This window comes from Halichoerus grypus, chromosome 12 (genome assembly GCF_964656455.1).
Source record: "Halichoerus grypus chromosome 12, mHalGry1.hap1.1, whole genome shotgun sequence".
Lineage (NCBI taxonomy): Eukaryota > Metazoa > Chordata > Mammalia > Carnivora > Phocidae > Halichoerus > Halichoerus grypus.
In genome coordinates, this window is record NC_135723.1 from 90938612 (window position 1) to 90960247 (window position 21636).

General features: G+C 43.2%; 1 protein-coding gene across 10 annotated transcripts in view; it reads right to left on the reverse strand.

Moving 5' to 3' along the window:
• Nucleotides 1-13457, reverse strand: part of DGKI (diacylglycerol kinase iota) — a 419644-nt gene extending 406187 nt beyond the window's left edge. For 9 of the 10 annotated variants that reach the window (XM_078059602.1, XM_078059609.1, XM_078059607.1 and 6 more), the window contains exon 1: nucleotides 13032-13457. In XM_078059602.1, coding sequence (XP_077915728.1) covers nucleotides 13032-13435 — 404 coding nt within the window. In that variant the 5' untranslated portion in view covers nucleotides 13436-13457. The remainder of the gene's footprint in view (nucleotides 1-13031) is intronic. The other variant, XM_078059610.1, reaches the window with a different exon arrangement.
• Nucleotides 13458-21636: the final 8179 nt, after the last annotated feature.

The window sequence follows — 21636 nt, forward strand, 5'->3', positions numbered from 1 at the left end:
AAAAGGGAAGGGTTAATCTGAATATCCCCCAGAAATGCAAATATAATGCCAGTAGGCAAAAAATAAAGGAGTCGGGTTTAGCCTCAACATGGAGGCAGCATGGGATCATGGGGAAAAATATTAAGCCTTGGGTGACTTAGAACTGAGTCTGAATCCTGATCCCATCAACTAATACCTCTTCGACTTGAAGCAAATTACTTCCCTCTGTGAGATTCAGTGTCCTCATTTGTAAAATAGAAATAACTAATTCAGACAGTTGTTATAATAATTAAATAAGAGAACAACAAAACAGGAGGCACAAAGTACCTAAGTCATGCTAAATATTCATTAAATGGTAATACCTTATTTTTCCCTATAACAAAAACTTTACAACAATTAGACGGTACATCACTCTCCCTAATGTAGCCAAGAACTCCTGACATGGAAGACATTCACCAGCCTCTGCTGGTGGACCATTTGCCAATGACACTTTATCAGTTAGTTTTTTTTTTTTTTTTTTAACTTAAACAAAGAGGAAGTTCATTGGGAAGATGTTGGATTGTTCACAATTTAATCGAAAGGCTGGGGGATCCATGCTTGGAATGGACAGCAGCAAGGGCAGCAGGAACGGTCCTACCAGGGAACTGCTAATGGATATGAACAAACTGGCGCTCCCTTTGACAGCCTTTAAGAGGTCAAATCCAAAAGAGTCTGAATGTCCAGACTCAGGTCATATGCCCTAAGATACTATCAGTGAGGTAAGAGGAAACCAGCCATGACAGCTTCCAAAGACCTCACTGGCCTCCCTGGTGCAGAGCCAGGTACCTTGATGTACAATCCCACAAGCCTGCACACAACAGGAGAGAGGTGATTCGCACGAGGAAAACAGGGTATATCTATACATTCATACTGGGATATAGCACACAGCAATGTTTAAGGGCACTGGCCAACGAGTTCTCCTGACATTCAAATCCTGGCTCCATTGCTTGCTAGCTGTGAGGTCCTGAGATGGTACTTCATTACCCTGTGCCTCAGTTTCCTCTTCTGTAAAACTGTAAATGGTAATAGCACCTACCTCATAAAGTCATTGTAAGAATTAACTGGAATAAAGTATACAAATCATTTAGCACAGTCCCAGCACATATAATAAGACTTCAATAAATGTTATTGTTGCTATTGGTAATATTACTATTAGTAATGCTGAGGATACACCACCGAGCACCTCGGAAGTGCTTTTTCTGAAAGACACAGAGGCTCTTACCCTTCTGTGTCTTCATGCCAGGAGAGACGTCCTCTCCTTTCCAGACCTCTTGACTTGATTTCCCCATGTAGATAATAATTTCCTCTAACACCAGAACTGCTTCACTAAAGCCGTTTTAAGTAATTGTAAAAAGTGCACAATGAAATGTATGAGAAGCACTAATTGCTGGAGAGATGCTAAAAACAACTATACTAATGAACCCACACCACAGTGGGAATAACTCTTCGCCATTTGTGGATTCATCCATGTATTATTTCTTCTGAACATTACTTTTAGTTCCTGGAAGAGGTACTTTGCCATAAATGGGAGGGCAATTTACTGGAAGTTAAAGACCAGCTTCCAAGCATCCCATCTGCTCCGGGAAAGAGGTATTTTCTCTCAAATGGCTTGGGGAGGGGACTGGGGGAGTGGTGGTGTGCAGCGCACGCTTAGAAAACAACAAAGTTTGCTCCCTTAAAAACTCCCATGAAGCAGTTTGCTGAAGAAAATATATTTGTCTAGATACACATAAATTTCACAACAGTCTGTATAAGCTAGGGCAGAAATGACAGAAATGCCTGGAGAAGCAAGGCCATGGGCTTCCACACATGGATCATGCAGCCTTCAAAATCAATGATAGTGCAATCAGAAAAAATATATCACCTGACAGCTCTGAAATTTGACAATCTCCTCTTCTACACACATTACTATAGAAGAATCACACACATCCATGTCTTAGATACATGCCTTCCTCTATACTCATATGCTTTTTGACGATAAAACTAAACTCCAAGACTTATGCTAGCCATGTACAGTATTTTATCTTCATTTTTAAGAGCCTTCAGTTGCCAGCAAAATCTCAATACAATGAAATCTTGTCCACGATCCAACTTTTCCCTGCAACCAAATTATATTCTATGTCATGTTACTCCAAAAACTTCGAATTCTAAATTATCCAGAACATTCCATGGAGATGGTCTCAGTTAACGTCAAATACGCCCTCAAAAGCATACCTGTTTGGCAGTCGTGTTTTCTGGAGACACTTTCAAATCCTTAAAAGTGCAAGGAGCTTGTGGGTGTTGCGCAATCTTAGTCACAGATCAAGGGAGTTTGGTTTTTTGGTGATCAGCTATATGGAATTTTCTCCTCATATTCAACAAATGTGTTGAGGTGCCCACTTCTCCCCTTAAAATCCCTGAGCCACAGGAGCATACGCTACATGGAGACGTGAAATGCGGTTGCTGTAAAAATGAAATGCTATTCTTGGAATACCTATGTCATTGCTCGAACTGAATCTCCTTTACAATGAAATGGCTTCTGCTTAGCAACTAATGCAAAGGAAGAAACTGAATATTTCTCTTCCCACCCACCCCCCCAGTAGAAGGAGTGTTAAACATAAACCATTCTACTGGTGGTTTCACGTTTTTGAATCTATGGGAAGAGTAAATGAGGTTGACAATGAGATCATCCTCCTTGTCGATGCGATATGGATGTGATATGCCACCCAGCGACCGATTCCAACTTTGTCCGTTGTGATGAACAACGGAGATAAATTCAAGTAAATAAAATTAACCAAAGGGAGATGTTGCTGTCGACCTTCCCAGAGAGTGGTGCACCGAAGCAGCACCCCGAAGTGAAAAGAACATGGGACTTCACATCCAAAAGCCAGCCTAAGCCTGGCAGTGCCCCTCACCGGCCCGTGGCTTTGGGATCCTCACTTAGCAGTCATGCCTATTTCCTGAAATGTACAATGGCTGCAAAACCAGTACCTACTCCACCTGTTGCCTAAGATTGTTCTGAGAGTAAAATTAGATCAAGTACATGAAAGCAGTTTATAAATGGTAAAGCCCGAAGAGCGCCACACACATTTTTATTATAAGGGCTTAAATTTAGTCGGTATTAACAGTGTAAGAAATCTCCAGAAATCTGTCTTTAAAAAAAAAAAAAATCCCTTAGATTTTGTTATAATTCCACACTGGCTCATAGAAAGCTTCTGTTTTAATCTTTAAATAGCTTTGTCGTCTATTTTTGAACTAGAGATTTATTTTGCTAAGAAATTCTGAAGGTTTTCTTCAAACGGGAAAGAATGACTCAGGTTTTTAAAAATCATCCTTTGGAACTTTCTAGGTGAGTATAACAGCACACATGCAAATACTTATGAATTCTGAAGGGTGTTGTTCTGAATAAACTTATCCTGCAAGTACTTACCGCCTGAATAGGCCCTCCAGTTAAAGGTGAAGACTCAAGTCTCCTAAGAATACTTACATATAAAACAAAATCCAATGGTGCTACTGTGCCATTTCAACCCCATAAGGTACCCATAAATCAGTGCTAACTTCTTTGCTGGACCCCAAGCCGTTGTAGCGTTAACCAATCCCCTCAAGTCCCACTCGGCTTCCAAAAAAATCACAACGTCTTGTACTGGAAGTAGAATTTGAAGGAGGGCGCACGTACTGGGCTATCATCCCTGCAAATCACTTCCCTGCCCCAGGAACCTGGATTTATTCCCCCATCTCAGGCAATGGAAAATTCATATAGTTGTAGAAAGAGCCACCAAGGAAAGCTCAATCTCAGCCCCCCTACAGTTGCCGGTAGCACAGAGCTCTTCGCAGAGCTGAGTCCGCAGGAAAGGAATGCCTGCTCTGTCGGCCCATCAGCCTGTCTCTATGTCCTGCTAGCCATGTACAGTATTTTATCTTCGTTTTTAAGAGCCTTAAAAACACACCTCTCCACACCACCACTCAGGACTGGCTGGACCCACCAAAGTGATGGGCCCCACGGGTCTCTCCTCTCAGGAGACCGTGAGTCTAATAAACCATCAGATGGTGAAAATAGGGCTATTGGCACACAGGGAGTGGGAAAGGGTAAAAGAAGAACCAGAGTGAAAAACTGCATTAGGAAAGCGATAGGCAAATAAGGGCATGGATCTTAACTCTACCATTTCACTAGCTTTGTGACCTCAGGCAACTTGGTTAAACTCTAAGCCTCGATACCTTATCTGTAAAATGGAAGTAATAATAGTTCAGACTTCAATGAGGTGTAAATGAAATACTATCTATAAAACGTTTAGCAGCTCTTGGCACCGAGTAAACAATAAAATCGGTACCTTATACTGACTAATAGTCACAAGTAGGTAGTTAAGTAAATTAACACTTGCAGTCCAAGTCTGAACCCTAAGAAGAGCTTGTTTCTTCTCTTAGCTGCGCTGCATGAAAGCTTTGCAAGTCCGTGGGCTGTCTTTGCTGCCTCGGGGGAATGGTCTTTTAGAGGCCACTGGGAAGGACGGGACAAGTGGTGTCTGTTTGTTTGGGGCCCCTGTGAGAAAAGGCAGGGTAGACCAGGAAGGCTCAGCGGCCCCATGGGTGTTCCCTCTGCCAGGGAAGATCACGCTCTGAGGCTGCTGGGGTTCAAGGTTTTTCCACTTCCTGTCTTACTTTAGATGCTGAGGACAGTGCTTCAATTGGACAGAGACAAAAATATGCTATAGCTTAGTCTTTGCATGGAGAGGGGGCCGATTTAAAAGGAAGAAACCGTTTTAAATCAGGCTCTTTTCTCAAAAACCCCTACAGGGAATGCTCTCCATCTCAGAGAGAGACTGCCTCAAACCCGGTTACATACGTAAGGACAGTGATGAAAACACAGTCCTTTCAGTTTGAAGAAGGCTCCAGAAGTTAGTCTCCAAAGTGATACATGGAACCCTTTCCAACTGCTTCCGCATAAGCTTATATAAAGCCCCCTTTCATGTTTAAACAAATTGCTTTCAAGTGTTTTTAAAACAAAAATGTATTTTTCCATAGGATTTTTAACATCTTTCTGACATACAAAGGAATGACACATTTTAAAAATGTACTTTGGATTTTTCAAGGAGTCTATTTTCTGGCTATTTCCTGAAAATCTACATGATACACAAAAGCAACCAAACTGCCTTTCCTTTGCCTTTTGTAGAAAAAAAAAAAAAATGAATTAACTTCCTTAGTACTTATTCCACAGTCCTGAGCCAGTTCTATTTGTTCAACAAATATTTAATAATCACCTACAATTTTAAAAAGTAAATTCTGTTGTTTGGCCTAGTTGAGAAAACAGGCAGAACATCCCAGAAGGCTGAGCCTTCCATTTCTGAAATAATCCAGGACAGGTAGCACCTGGGAAGCTTTTTCTCTGATTGCCAGGGCAGGGCAGCCGGCCATTGTCTGGACACACAAAGCAGACACCATTGAGCCAGGCCAGCAGAGAAATAACCTCTGTCCTGCAGTCCCTGTGACAACTCTATTTCTAGGACCTCTGTCTTTATCTACTTATCTATTCCTGACACTTGAAGCTCTCAGACCCCTGTTACCCAATCCTCCATGTCCGGCTTCCTGTTCCCAAACGACTGGTTCAGGGGTGTGGGCCACTGTGGTTCTGCACACTCACCATGCCCATCTTCTCTGACCTTGTCTTCCTTCCTACTCCAACTTCCACAGCACTCGGAGGCAGCTTGGTCCCCTCCACACCCTCTGGTTAAGAGTCAACTCATTTTTAATAAGTTGTGAAAGGCAAAGTACGTATTCTATACCTCGGTGAATGCCAAAACTTCTAAAAGTTTTCTAAAACTTCTAAAACTAAACTAAATGTTCAACATTTTGAAGAATAAAAAACAAACTCCTCAATTGGACTTAAGTATGAAAGACACCACTCAAACAAACAGTCATAGCTTACTTTGTGACGAGGAACATTATGAGTATCAACCTTCCAACAATCCCACAGGCTGGGGTACTCCTATCACTACTATTTTATAGAGGAGGAAATTAAGGCACAGAGAGATTAAGTAACTTGCCTGAGGTCACACAGCAGGCAGAGACAGACGGAGAACTGAACCCCAGTAGTAGGGCTCTGGAGTCAGGGCTGTTAACCACAATTCCACCTGTCTCTCAGGACATTGGAGAGTAAGAACAATGAGATTTGGTTGCCGTTTAATTCTTACTATTTTAAGCTTTGATTGTTTCCCCACTCCATCCAGCAAGTCAGACCATTAATGTTATAGCTTAAATCAGAATTGGTTCTTATCAGAGCATTATTTATGAATCTGTAAATCTACCAGCAAATCTCCACTTAACGCAAAATGCAGGGAGGTTAAGGACTACAGAAGTCCCTGTCAGAAAGCTGTTGCCTTTAAAAAACAGTATTTGATCCATTTCAAAGGCTCATAAAACCTCAGGGCTGGAAGGAAAGACCAAGAAAATTCATCTGTGAAGGCCCTTCTTCCCACCTCTGCCCAAGCACAGCCCCCTCCCTCAGCCAGTGCGCACACACCTGACGATTTGCTTTTTCTCTAGAAGACAGAGCAGTGCTCACGCCCCCTCCCTTTGAACGCTGTGCTGTCAGGACACTAACCAGCCATCCTTCAAGTGTTCTAAATGTACGTGAATAAAAAGTAGCCGGTGCTTTTTTGAAGGATTTGTTATTGCGTTGAGTGAAAAACAAAACAAAAGCTCAGAGTCACTAAGTCGACAAAGGAATTCTCCCTAAAACAACTTTTCCACCAAAGTCAATCAGGTGAGCTGCAAGGACAGAGTGAGAGGTAATACAGCACAGAGGTCGCTGGAGTCACAACCCGGGGCTGGCCAGGCAGCTGTCAGGACCAATTCCAGAAACGTGGGATAGCCATCTCTCTGCTGTCCCAAGTTCTAATCACAGGAAAAGGAGTCCACGGAAAAATTCCCCGAGAGGAAATCAATGATGCCCCCTTGGAAAGGGATGAGACAGACAGAAAGAGAACCAGAGAGCTAATTAGTGCTGCTCAGAAGGCAAATTAAGGCCTTTTCTTTGACAAGCTGCAAATAGCTGGTTAAGTCAGAGCCCCGCCGCCCCTCCCCAGCCTCCGACAGCTGGCTAAACGGCTGATGCAGGTACTCACACAGGAAGTTGTAAACAGAAACAGAGTTCTGGGCTGTTGGACAAAGTGTAAATGAGAAAAAAGCAAACCTTTCTCTTAGTAGAAAGGAAAATCACAACTGAGACGGACAGGGAATGGTAAGAGAAGTCGTTTATTTAAAGAAGGCAATTAAATTCCTTCATCCAATAGATATTTGTCCAACACCTACTGAGTAATAAGAACAGGATTCAGAGAGTCAAATGGCAAAGTGCAATTGGCGTCTTCAAAGGAGCTAACAACTTAGCAGGGAATAATAGTAACTGGAAAAGTTAACTCTGTGCTGAGTCCTCTCCATAGAGTAACTCGTGCAATTCTCATCACAAACCTCGAAGGTAGGTATTATGATTACCCCATTTTAGAGATGAACATGCCAAGCCTGAAAGGGGTTACATAGCATGCCCAAGACCAGCTAGAAGGCGCCGGGTTCAAATCCTAGTCTAATTCCCACACCAGAAAATTACAATGAAGTCTGAACACAGCTTTTTGAAAGTGCCACGTGAGGACATGGGAAGACCCACCACCTATCACAGAAAGTGGACACTTTGGAGCTTACTCCTCAGAAGGAGTTTGCCCGGTAAACAAGCCAGAGAGGAATTATGGGGGCATTATGTGCAAGCAGACATAACTTGGCATTTTTAATTTCTTTAATCTTCTTCTACATTGCATTGGTTTGTTAAGCTTTGCAATAGGCATAGCATTCCAACCAGTTCAAACAATTCCAACAGTTCAAATAGTTCCAGCCAGCTCAAACAATGTGAAATTACTCCATTTTTATAGTTATTTCATGCAAATTAAATTTCAAAGAAAAAAAAGAAAAAAGAAAGAACCCTGCAGCTTAGACTTTGTTTTGCTCCTTACCTTCATCCCCCAGTTATCCACCATTAATTTGGAGCATGCCAAAATAAAATTAAAATTATAAGGTCTAAGAACTAAAACTAAAATTATAAGGTCTCAGAAAAAGTAATTAGGATCAGCGTTATCAACATAAACCCAAGTAAGAAAGTAAATGTCATGTCAACATCTAGGCAATGGTCCTTCCAGATGTTTCCAGTCTCACACAGTGAATACCTCTGAGCCCACTCCAAGAACAACTCAGGGTTGCCTGAAGGATGTGTATCCCAGAGCCCAGCCCAGTTGGACGGGAAGATGTAGCCAGCCTGGGCCCTCACTGGGAGTCCTCATTTTCTCATATTAGAGAGTGAAATGTTCCAAAGAGTGAGCTCTACTCTAATTTAATTTGACCCTATGAGGCGACGTTGTCGTTGCCACAGCAGAAATGAACACCAGCAAAACTCCCTTCAACTCCTCCACCCCCTGATGCCACAGGGTCCAAGGCTGTCACTCTCCCATGGTAAAAACCAAGCCTCTGGAAGATCAACTAGAGCAGATTAAGTACTCTGGACGATGGTTCAAGTTGGTGTCCTGATTGAGGAAGTCAACACTTAGCCAAGTCCTAAGTAATTATTGAGGAAGGAAATATTAAATTAGAACCAAAGTTTTCATCTGATCCTGAAGCCTCTAAATAGTGAACAAATGTATAAAACATAAAAGAAAGAAAATTGATTTACAAAGGAGGATGCTGCACACTGATAATCCAGGAGAGGCAAACTTCCCCCACACACAATTGATTCTCGTGCAAAAAACAAAAAAAACAGGGCACATGCAGTCCTATTTGGCTTTCTACATCCCACTGGTCTTTCTTATAATCACATAATCTTGCTTTGCAGGACAAAACAAAAATGGAAATACTATGTTCTTATCATCAACCTGCAAAGAATAATAAATCATTTTTTACCGAGTTGTCTAACCTAAGGACTTTAATCCTTCCTGCTGGCTCCTATCTCTTACCAAAATGTCCCTGTAAGGAGGGTTTGGCAGTATCATTCTGGTGTAAAAGTAGAGACGCTGAAGCATACTATCAACATCTTAGAAGTAATGGTAGTTGAACATCTTCTTACCAGTGAAATCACACCCCATCGTTTATTTTGGGCTGCTCAAAGAGGTACACACAGGCCAGTTCTTCACTGGATCTAGGTTCACCTACATAACATCTGTGTAATTTTTATTCAAAGGCACATAAAACTCTAACATGGGTATCTTCATAATGATGGCAGGTGTCATGTAGGTGGTTTTGTTCTAAGAAGCAAAACTAATATATGTTTTGGTGATCATTCATTTACATTCATTTTCATTTCTGAAATAGAGGAGGGATTCCTTAAAATTATATAGCCAGAGTGATACGAGCCAACAAGTGTAAGAGATAATATATAATAACCCATGGCGTATTACAGAGAAGGTGAAAGGACAGATCACACTGCACGCGCACACACACACACACACACACACATACACTCACACTCCACACCACACAAGTCTGTGGAGAGATTTCGAACCTGAAATGAATGTCTAGTGAAGCAGAATGTGGTCTAAAGACAGAACCCTTTAGAGTCAGATCTGGGTTTCCAGTCTGCCTCCCACCCAAGCTCTATACCTCAAGTTCATTGTCTATAAAATAGAAATAACCATAATCACACCATAGGACTCTCATGACAAGTAAATAGGATGGCATATGCACAAATAGTTACTTCAGTGCCTGGTACACGGAAGACAATGAACACCAGCTACCCTCTCCTTCCCCTCCCCTGTGTATTTCTGAAAGACTTTTTTTTTTTTTACTAACTTAAATGGGAATTCTTACAGCAGTAAAAAAAAAAAAACACCAGTTCCTACACATTATATAGTCGTTGGCACATATGTATCATGTTGCAGCACCATAATTTGCAAAGAAAAAGGAAGTAGTAATTTTAAGAGAAAAGTACCAGCTCACTTGCACTGCCTTCTAAAACCTTCAGCTTCACAGTCTACAGAGACTATTTGCTCTAGGGGAGCAGAATCTGACATAAAGGAAAATTCCTCATGGGAAAAATGGTTCCCCCCCCCAAAAAAAAGCCAAAAAATAAAAGATAATGAGGGGAAATCTAGGGGTATATAAAGGAGTTTATTTTACTTAACAAAGTAAAAGTCAAGCAAAATGAATAATCTGCCTCCAGAAATGGTTATTTAAAGGCTTTTTGTAAAGGGCTCTAGTTCCTAAAAAGACAGGAGTCACTGCATATGCCCACCCACTCCTCATTTATTTTTAAAATCTAGCTTATATGTTCCTTAGCAACAGAAGGAGCAGATGAGACCCCCCTACACACACGCACACGCACACCCTCTCCCCAAGCCCCCTTCTTCTTTCCTGTCAAGTGTCATTCTGCAAATACCCATGTTCTTCAAAAGATATTTTTTACCTACCTGCACATCTCCTCTTCCCCACCTCAAACGACCCCCCCTTATACAAGCATCCATACTTCACTCTCCAACCGAACCCCCTGGCTCAGGCTCCATCCTGTGAGGTATTCCCAACCTCTCTCCACAAACTCCCACCAGGCACTGTCCTCAGGTGCCCCCAGGAGCGGGGTGGTGTGGTCCTCCCTGAGGAGCCAAGGCCCAACTCCGGCCAGAGTCGTACTTTCCTCACAGACCACTTATTAACCCACTAACAAAATGGTCAAGGCCCCAGCTACATCTGAATCAAGCAGGAATGGCTGCCATGGCGAATGGGGAGGCCATTCACCATGACTCTAAAAAAAATAATAATAGTAATCAAAATGGAGACACTCTGAGGGTTACCCAGGACAAATGTGGGCCAGATGAAATCACCTATCTTTTCACTCTCTTTCCTCTGACTTTGGGACCACCTGGCCTTGTTTGACTGGGCACTGTTTATGAGCTCAAAGATCAATTATTTAACCTTTGGGAAAAAAACAGGGCAGCAATCCTCAGATATTAATGTGCTTAAATATTTCTTGAGGAGGCTGTTGAAAATTCCCACCCACAGACTGATTTTGTAAGTCTGGGGTGGCAGGCATTTTTAACCAGCCACCTGAGGTGATGCTGATCCAGGTGGTTCCCTGAATTGGAGATTGTAAAGCTTTATTTAAAAGGAAATGTTCACAAAGTGGGATCCACCCCTATGGATTGTAAGGCAAATGCAGTATTATTATTTTTATTTTATAAAAAAAAAATGCTGTGTCCAAGTCTACGTTTGTGTGTGTGTATACACTTACACATGCATGTGTGAGCATGAAATCCAGAAAGCCATGTCCCACTCACACAGTACCCAGGTGCAGGAGAGAGACTCAGAGGATGACCCCCGCCAAGAGGCAAGCTGAAATGATTTCCCTTGCAAACCTGGGCTTTGCAGCCCTACCTAGTGTAGTGAGGAGTCTGATGAATACCAGGAACACATGAGAGTTTCTCAGCTCAGGAGCCCAGACCCACAATGTGCTTAATGTAATCAACCGCCGTCCAACTCACAGTTCCTAAATTAGGCTGAATGTAGTCCCTGTTCCCCTAAGGGCCAAGCAGGCCATCATTACTAGGAAGTAGAACTGCCCGTGTCCTAGCATACCTCCCTAGAGCTACCCCACTCTCCAGCACCTGTCTATTTTTAGAAACCAAAAAATATAAAGAGAAGGATTCATTTGATCCTGATCTACGTGAGTAACTAAAAGAGCAAGTCAAGTGGGAAACTCCCTCAATGCACAGCGAACAAAATGCACGCGAGGGATGCGGGAGCGAGAACCTCACCCGGAAGACCGTTTCCGAGTCATTAGAAGACAACCAACACTTAGACACAGAGCCCATGCCCTAGTGCCTGGGGCTTCCTGTCCAGGCAATGCCTACGGGGATCCCAGTGATTCACACACATGCCCCCATAAATACAACACACACCCTCACAAACCCACACACCTCTGTCATCTGCTTTTGCTTACATAACAGCACATGGTGGGGCAGGCTTAATACTTTATATGGGCTTCTGGAAAGGACTGCTGGCTCAAGGGAGAGGGTCACAATAATGTTGTCACTGACCCCTTTTCAAGAAATGCTCAGAGCCCTAGCAAGTGCAAATTTTTGTAATTCTATGCTTATGTATTTTTTCGGCTTTAAAACTAGCAAAGCAGTAAGGGTAATCTCTGAAACTCTCTGAACCTCTCAAAATCTTTATTCTTGCCTGGGGATGGGGGTGGGGAGGAGCCGCGGAGAACCTACTGAATCCTCATTTCTTATTTTTAGATCCTGAGACAATGTGGGGTAATCTTTTATCACAATTTGGTGGCCATTTACCCTGCACTGTCCTTGTCTCACAAATGTATCCATCCTCAGGGGCAAGCGTGGTCCCATTGTCGCACTCACCCCTGGCTTGCCAGTGGGTCCCTACCTCCTCCTGCTGGGCACACCCAGGGGTGGGGAAGAGAGCACATGTACAGGTAACCCCCTAACCAGCTGGGTATCTACAGACTTCGATCCACATCGACCCTTCCTTCATGGGTGATTTCGGTGCAGGGCCAACTTCGTAAGGATTTCTCTTCAGACCGTGCTGTTCTATCCTGCCTGTAGGGCGATCTCAACTATCAAGTTAGTGCCAAAGGTTCATCCAAGGAAATCTAGAAGGTAGGGGGAGTGGTTATAGATGACACCGGCTTAGGGACAACTTTGAAGACTTCTCTCAGGAAAACTAGGCATCTCCATCTGTGTCTGCACCACCCCCCCGCCCCCGCTCCGGCGCACACACGCATTTTGTTGTTGTTGTTCTGACCTCAGGGACCCAGTCTTCTGTCCTGTTCCAGAGGGAACCGGGCGCACCTAGCTTCCCTCCAGCCCAGAATGCTGGGATGAGAAGAAAATACATCTCCCCACAAGGGGGAGAGAGGAAGAGAGAGCGAGAGAGCGAGCGAGAGGGAGAGCGCGCCAGGTGCCCCCAACTCCGGGGAAGCGCCTCTGTGAGGGGCAAGAGCGGGTCTCAGCCCCGCGGCGGCACCTGTCTCGCCGCCGCCTCGGCTCCGCGCCTACCTGTAAGAGACCTGCTTCCGGAAAGTTAAGTTCCTCAGCTTCTCCTCCAGCGCCTCGTCCTTCTCCTTCGGGCCGGCGGCCGCGGGCTCTTCCAGAGCAGCGGCCCCCGCCGCCGCCGCTGCCCCCGCGCCCCGCGGGTCCGCGCCGCCCTCGGCGCCCAGGCAGCAGCTCCCGGCGCCGCTTCCGCTGCTGCTGCCGCCGCCCGTCGCCCCCTTCTCCTCTCCCGCCGAGGGGCTGGGGTTCATGGCGACCGCTCCGGCGGCCGCGGAGGGAGCCGAGGCGGCGGCGCTGCAGAGGCCGGGCCGGCTGACGGCGCGGGCGGCGGCCGCCGCTGCAGGAGAGCGAGCAGGTCCGCGCGCCGCTGGCAGGGGCAGCAAATGGCAGCCCCTTCCCGCAGCATCCATCCGCGGCTGCACCGCACCGGGGCATTGTGGGAAACTCCGTGCCTCCACTCCCCCTCCCCGACCAATCAGAGGCCACCTCCCTCCGCCCCCCTCTGCCTCCCCTCTGCCAACCCGCGCCCTCCAGCCCCCCTGGCCTTTTCCTAAATCGGGGGCACGAGCCAGAGCTGACCCTGCACTCTGCCCTGAGGCGTCGGGCTGCAGGAGACGAGCACTGAGGGAGGGGACGAGGAGCCGCCCGCCCGGGCGCGGGGCGCGGGGCACGAACCCAGACATCGGGAGAGGGGAGCCCCGGAGGGAAACTCGGAGGGAAGCGTGCCGCGCCCTGGTTAATACACGAGACGGCTGGGACCGGGACTGGCGAGGTGCCCTGCCCAGGCAGTCAGCCCTTGAGCGGTAGCGCCCACCTTGGTCCCAGGGCCCTGGTGCCCAATACCCGATGCCCCGCGCGGCATTCTCTCCACCACCGCTCGCGGCTTGTGCGGAGCTCGAGCCAGGCAGGAGCCGCCCCACGCGGGAAACCTTTGGGGGATGTAGGAACGTGTTCGGTGCGAACCCGGGAGAGAATTCGTGAGCAGGGTAAAGTAAGCAGTGACGGGGAGGTCAAGTTTAAGATAACAGACGAAGCGCCCCCCTCCTTTCTCTCTGGGCAAGGGCTGGGACCCCTTCATCCCTGCATCCCCCAGCCAGCCCAGAGTCTTCCCGACACGTAGCAGGCTCTTCCTAAACAGCTGTTAATTCGACTGAATGGGATGGCAGGGGCCCCAGGGAAACGGAAAGGCTGAGAGAATCCAGGAGGCAAAAGTGAGGATGGGAGCGCAGGGTGCTTGCGCCTGGTCGAGCCAGGAGAGGAGGAGCTCACCCAAGGAGGGGCTTTGAACCACGTCAGCCCCCACTGCTAAAAAACAGCCCAAGCTTGCAGTGTCTACAGATTTAGTCATCCACTTCACTCTGAGTTTTTCTTTCTAAGATTACCCAAAGCTCTATGGGGTTTGAATGATGCGCTACAAAGCGTAAACCAGATTGTTTTTCCAAATTAGGAATTTCCACTCAAGAAATCGCTGCTGTCAACAAAGAGGAGAAAGATCCATACTAAAGGCTAAGTGTAGTAACCAAAATATATACCTACATGTACCTGTGATAAAAGAACTAAACCAGTGAGGAATTTCAGGTCCCCACTGTGCAACCACAAACGACTGTTTGATTTTTTTTTTCCCTTTATTTTCGCATAACTAGAATTAGGAGATTGAACAAGAGATCTCAAATCTCTCCGAAATTCCAAATTCTGTAATTCTCTCCATATGCACATTATAATAAGCCAAAGATCAGGACATTTCTAGAGTGGAATGAGGGCAGGTAATACTAAAAATGATAAAAACAGCTAGTGGTTATTAAGCCTTCATTTTTATAAGACAAGTGATGTGCTAAGTGCTTCACATGCCTCTCTCTACATCTTCACAGCACCCCCCAAATGTTAGTAACTTCCCCCATTGCTCAGACTCATGCAACTAGAAACTGGCAGAGCCAGGAATCATACCCAGGCTGTCTGGTTCTGGGTGGTTACTCTTCACCCCTGTGCAGTGTACCTCACCTTCAGAGGGGACTGGGAGAATTCAGTACTTCAGTAGTAATGTTAAAGGAGATCTACGAATATCTAGTGTATCTCTAAGACCGAGAAAACATCATCTTCCCTGAATTACTGGACAGCCTCCTAAATGCTCACCATACCTTCTCCAATCAGTTCTCTAGCTCAACCCCTAAGATACTTCTGCCATGTTATCCTCTATCTGAAAATCTTCCAGTTACATCATACTGTCATGGCAAAGTTCAAACAACCCCTGAACTGATTTCCAAGGCCACATTAGTGGGTGGAGGGCCCGCCCTGCCACCTCCCCTTCCTCCTATCCTGACAGTGCCACTCTGAACTGGACTATGCACAAGTCGCAGGTGCTTTCTGTTCCCATCTCTACACACATAGGTCTGCTGCCTCCTTTTCCATATTCTTCCCATCCCTAGTGTTCACCTAGATAATGACTATACGTGCCTTAGATTTGAGTTTACAAGTCTCTTCCCGCTAGAGGCCCCATTGATCTCCTTTTGGGATGGGTTGTGCCTCCAACAGGTTCCCATTATACCATTATACTAAACTTTGACCACTGTAACGGTTGGTCATCGGTCTGTCTCTCCCACAGGTTTGTGGAGGCTGTATATTGTTTATCACCGTATCTCCAGTAAGGAGCGTAACAATTATGCATAGTGTAGGCCATCATTAAGTGTTTGTTGAATTAGACAAGAAAAACAAATGGTTTTGAACATATAAACATATGCTCAAATTCACTCATTTTAAAAGAAATTCCATTTTAAACTATAATAAGATGTCATTTTTTAGAATAAACAGTATTGATGATGGATTAGGAAAACCAACACTTTCTCAAATTATTGGTGTAGTTTGATATAGTCTCCCTGATGGGAAATTTGCCAATATCCATCAATACTTGGAATGCACAACCCAATTAACCTAGGAATTCCACTTCTAGGAATTTGTCCTCTGATAGTCTTATAGGTGTACACCAAAAATTTAAGACTGAAACAACCTAAATGTTTGTTAAAATAGGACTAATTACCTAAATTATTATTCATCCAAACAATGGAATTCTCTGTAGCCATTAAGAGGAATAAGGCAAAGTGATATTTAATAATATAAAACAATCTCAAAAATGTTAACTAAAAAAGAAAAACAGAGTGGAATTTCAGAAACAAAACAGAGGATCATAGGGGAAGGGAGGGAAAACAAAATAAGACGAAATCAGACACGGAGGCAAACTATAAGAGACTCCTAACTCTAGGAAACAAACTGAAGGTTGCTAGAGGAGAGATGGGTGCGGGGATGGGGTAATTAGGTGATGGGCATTAAGGAGGGCACGGGATGTAATGAGCACTGGGCGTTATATGCAACTGATGAATCACTGAACTCTACATCTGAAACTAATGATACAGTATATGTTAACTAATGGAATTTAAATAAAATAAGTTAAAAAAAGAAAAACAGTCCAGAGTATTTAATACACTATCATTTACAGGAAAAAAAGAGGATATCTATAGATACAGTATTTCGGGGAAAATGTATAAGAAAGCAGTGACACTCAGGCAGAGTAGAATGGTCCTAGTAGAAGCTTGAGTTTTTATCTGATTAAATCAATACATACCAACAGGAGACAGAATGTCTCCCAGGCTAACAGGAAAGCTCCCAGCTAACAGGTCCCAGGCTAACTGGACCAATAAGCTGTATATTTGCATGTTTAAAGAGTGTATCAACAAAGATGGGCTGCTAAGCAAAGGAAAATAGGGTTAAGAAAATGGTCATTGTGTGGGTGCCCTACAAACAGATTTCTGAATTTAATAGAGGGAAAGAGAGAAACCCTACACCCAAGAAGTACAAATAATTCCAGCATAAAACAAATGAATTCTTGTTGTAGGTGGCCTTCTAAGAAGTTACTTAAAATAGCAATTATTCTTTTTAGACAGTGTATTTTCCTTTTTGTTTTTCAGTGGTCACTAGGCAACCTTGTAATTACTCATTCAACTTCTTGGTTACCTTGACTCTAAAGTGGAATCCTTGGAAATGGGTCAAAAACATTCCAATCACAGGAAAGGAAATTGTCATTCAGGTTTAAAAATGCATCTTGTGTGATTTTGCATAACATAAGTACATAAACAAGAGAACAAGCTTCTCTGGGTATGTTGAAACATCCTGTTTCTAATCCTAGACCTCACCTAGACAATATCTCCATCACTGGACCCAAAGCCATGCCCCATTAGGTGGGCTTCTTATTTCACCTTTCTATGATCAATTCCTGTTCATTCAAAAACAGGTATCATCCCTGTCCTAAATACCAAACTGGAGTCTCCAAATTCTAGCCTGATCAAAAAGTCTTCAAGCATGGAATTTTAAAGAAAGAACAATTTTTGGGGGGGAGTTTAAAGTAATAAAGTAATAAAGAGAACATTATAGCTAACATTAAAAAATGTTTGTAGTGATTGAGAATTTTCAGGAAATAACACAGAATCATTTTTTTTAAAAAGCAAGTAACACACATAAACCACACACACACACACACACGCACATGCACATTTAGGATCTCAGTTATGTATAGACCAAACTAAAGATAATAGAGCTTTTGAAAATACTGTCACCAAAGGGGAAAAGCTGAGTTAAGCTGATGTGTGTAGGCTTATTCCTGCCTTCCAATCTTAACACTTACTACTTGTGCTGCCTGGAATGTTCTACCTCAGAGGTTCCTAAACTTTCTCAGTTCACAGAACCCTTAGTGTCTCAATAATTAATTTTCCTGGGAATCCCAGGCCAAAAGAAGAACCTAACATTTCTGTTGATTAGGTAGTTAGGTGCTAACAATTTAAGAAGTATTTACGTCTTAACAACTTTAACAGCTGTTTAAAAAAAATAGTACACGTAAATTGAAAGGAAATCATGATATTTGCATCTCATTCTTAAATAGCCACAATTCCTTATCAATGGGATAGTAACAGGCATGGCACAACTTCTCGAACCTTGGAATCCCATTAGATACCACCACTCTCATTTTCTGTACCTGGTCTTGCTTTCTATCAGAGCAAGCACTGAAAATCCAGCTTTGCCAAGATAATGAAATCATTGAAAGAAAGCAGTGTTGATCCGGTGTTGAAACTGTCAACTACCTTGAGCTAGTAGTTTGCACGGCATCTAACAGATGCTGAATATCTCTGTGTTTCCCTTGAAAATTTAAAATATCCTGAAATGCCCCTGTAAGTTCATTGCAGAAACCTGAGCACCTCCATGCACAGTTGGGAACGGTGGCTCTACCCCCCAAATGTTTCCATGATGTTTGTTTTTGTGTGGGTACCCTAAAAACAGATCCTGATGTAAATCTCACAAGCCAAGACTTTATGGGGAATTATAATTCCAGCAGTTGATGAAGGGAAAAGAGAAGAAGGCAGAAAAAGAGGGAAAATAAATTCAAGATGGTGGGTTATGAATGACTGCATCCTCACAAATAAACACACCTGGTTGCTTGGTCACCAGAACTTCTTCCAGACAGGATTTACATCCTCCTTGCAGCTGGGAACACTCTGTCTGCAGGAGAAAGAAGAATTTTGCTGCCACTTTCTTCTTGTGTCCTGTCTCTCACTGGCTGAAGTTTGTCCCTTAAGGAATTAACTTGCCCTCACTCACTGACTGTGTTACTGGCTCATTATGGCAACCGCTGGGGAACCCAGACCCCTGCCCCACAGCAGGACTCTTCATCCCTTCCTGGAAGTGATGGGAGGAACCTCTAAGGATAGATACTGGTTGGGCCTGAGCACCATGCTGTTGAATCTCCTGCCAATACCATCTCAAAGGAGGCTGTACCAGAGTTCAGCCCACCTTGGAGGAGACTGAGAAAGCTGGCAGAGGTAGGATAGGAGACAGTGTCAATGTCAATGGAGGGGACTCTCTGTTAACCAAAAGAATGAACAAAGGGGTAGGAGGACAAGTGGGGCCAAGCCATTCTGGAGAGATCCTATAAAGTGGGCCCTATATACTCTGCTTCTTCTCATCACTCAGGTCTTACTTCACATATTACCTTTTCAGAGAAGCTTCCCTGACACTCCCTAAAATGCCTTTCTCAGCCCTGGCTAACATACAACTTTTATTTTCTTCATGGCACTTCCCATTGTCTAAATTATGTTGTCTATTTACTTTTGTCTTCTCCCTCTTATTAGAACATGAGCTCTATCTTAGCTAATGTGTTCAACAAAACTATACTAGGCACATAGTAGATAAGTAACAAATGTTTACTGAATGAATGAATAAATATTATCCAGCATTCATCTGCCTAGAAGGAAAATCAGAGAGCCAAGCAGGAAGATTCTGGGGGTTGTAAATTTACCAGCCAAAAAGGGAAGAAGGGATCGGCATAAGGAATGTGTGTTAAACGCCAGATTCTCAGGCTCACACCATTGCCATACAAAATATGAAGCTGCAGTGGAAACCTGATGAATTAGAATGGAGAAGAATCTTCAAGGTTCTACTGATAGGAATTGGTAGAAATTTACTAGTACATCGGTCTCTAAGCTAGAATTAAATAAAGGTAGAACTATTACATTTCCAGGATGGAAGGAGTCTTTAGAGCATTCGGTTCCAGGCTTCCATCCTTGTATGGTGCTCCAATAGCATCCCTTCATGTGATCTATTTTAACCTTGAACAACCGAAGTTACAGGGCAGTCAACCCAGTCATTTTCAACAGGCTATTTCATCAAATTCTTCCCATTTTAAAATTATTATTCCTTTATTCTAATTGTTGGTGCACCCCCCCCAATAATATGATTTATGATGTCCCTGTTCTTGAGCAGCTTGTTTGGAAGCTACATTGAAGGAATTAACATTAATTTCAATTAAAGTTCCTCTTGCTATGATCTGACCATGATTCACCATCTAAATTCTTTGGAATCTCAAGTCTGTCATTCATTACATTCACAATCCCTCTTGGCTCCTTAGCAAGAGCGGTCCGATCTGCAATATACTGTGAATTCATCTATAAATTTCATAAAAAGGATAAAGTTGGGAATGTGTGGTACTCCCAGAAACCTCACTCTAGACTGACTGTCATTTGTTTTACAAGCAGTTCCTAATTGTCTACATGTGACATACACCATTCCAGGCACTTAGTGATTCATCAAGGAAAACCTAAAGACTCTGCTCTCTTGGTGCTAAATATTCTAGTACTCTAATCAATAACTTTTATGAATAGTTATTAAACCCAAACTAAGACAGCAAGTTGGATTTTTACTCAATCCATATTTCCCTATTTGTGTACAAGTTCAGTTGAAGGACTATGTCCAATACTCTATTTCTATGGCATTTCCCCTAGTATCAGACAAGAAACCATATTAAAGAAATTGAGGCTAATCTAAAATTATTTTTTAATTAACCTATCCTAAATTCCAGGGATCAAATCTTTATTTTTCAACATATTGCAAACATTTCTTGAGCCTCTTCTATATGAACACTATGCTAATATTGAGGATTTGAAGATGGATTCAATAAATTCCCCAAACAAGGAGCATCTGGCTGGCCCAGTTGGTAGAGCATGAGACTCTGGATCTCGGGGTTGTAAGTTCAAGCCCCACATTGGGTGGAGAGATTACTTAAAAATAAAATCTTTGAAAAAAAAATTCCCTGAACAAGTTTACCATTTAATTATAATAAATGAAAAACATTTATTTTTCACTGAAAGTAATAAAAGTAATGGGTCAACACCATGATCTTTTTACTCAAAAACCATTCATATCCCCCTTTGGCCCTCATCTTCCTAGACTCCAAAGATTTTTAAAAGATAAAATACTCTCTTTCCCAAACTGCCCTGCAGTGAAGTGTGACTATGTGACCTGGTTCTGAACAATGAGATCAAAGCCAGAATAACCAGATGGGGCTTCTGGGAAAGTGTTTTATTAGTACAGAAAGATAATATGCCCCTTCAGTCCTTTACCCTTCTTCCTTCTTCAATTCAATGCCTAGAGGTATAATAGCCATCTTGCAACCATGAAGACAAAAAAACATTTACTAAGGATGGAAGAGTCAGATGTGATGGTCCCTGGTCCTCAATGACTTCCTTGAGCATTTGCCAGCCTAGGACAGCTCGCCTACCACAAGACTTTTCATGCCAAGAAAAAATTAAACTCCAATCCGTTTAAGCCACTGTTGATTGGGTTTATTTTTTTCATTTGCTTGTAGCCAATTGCATTTGTAACTTCTAGATGGCACAAATGAATCCAGAAAAAAAATTAATGTACTGATTGAAATATTATAATAACATAAATCAAATTGGGTAATTGGGCTATACCCCCCAAAATTGTACTTTCCAAAGGGAACTATGAAGTTAACAATATTACTCTTTACCAAGTAATTCCACTTCTGAAAATCGATCCCAAGCAAAAATCCCTCGTATGAAGGTTCTGAGTAAAGGAAGATATTTGTTGTAGAATTGTTTATACTGATGAGGAGGTAATCTAACAAATCAACAATAGGAAAATAATTCAGTATATTTTCCAATGCCCACTGAAGGAATATTATGCAGGCTACTAAAATAATTATGAGTCAATGTAGAAATGATACAAACTGCTGATGATATGCTAAGTGAAAACAGTAGGATATAAAGTTGAATGA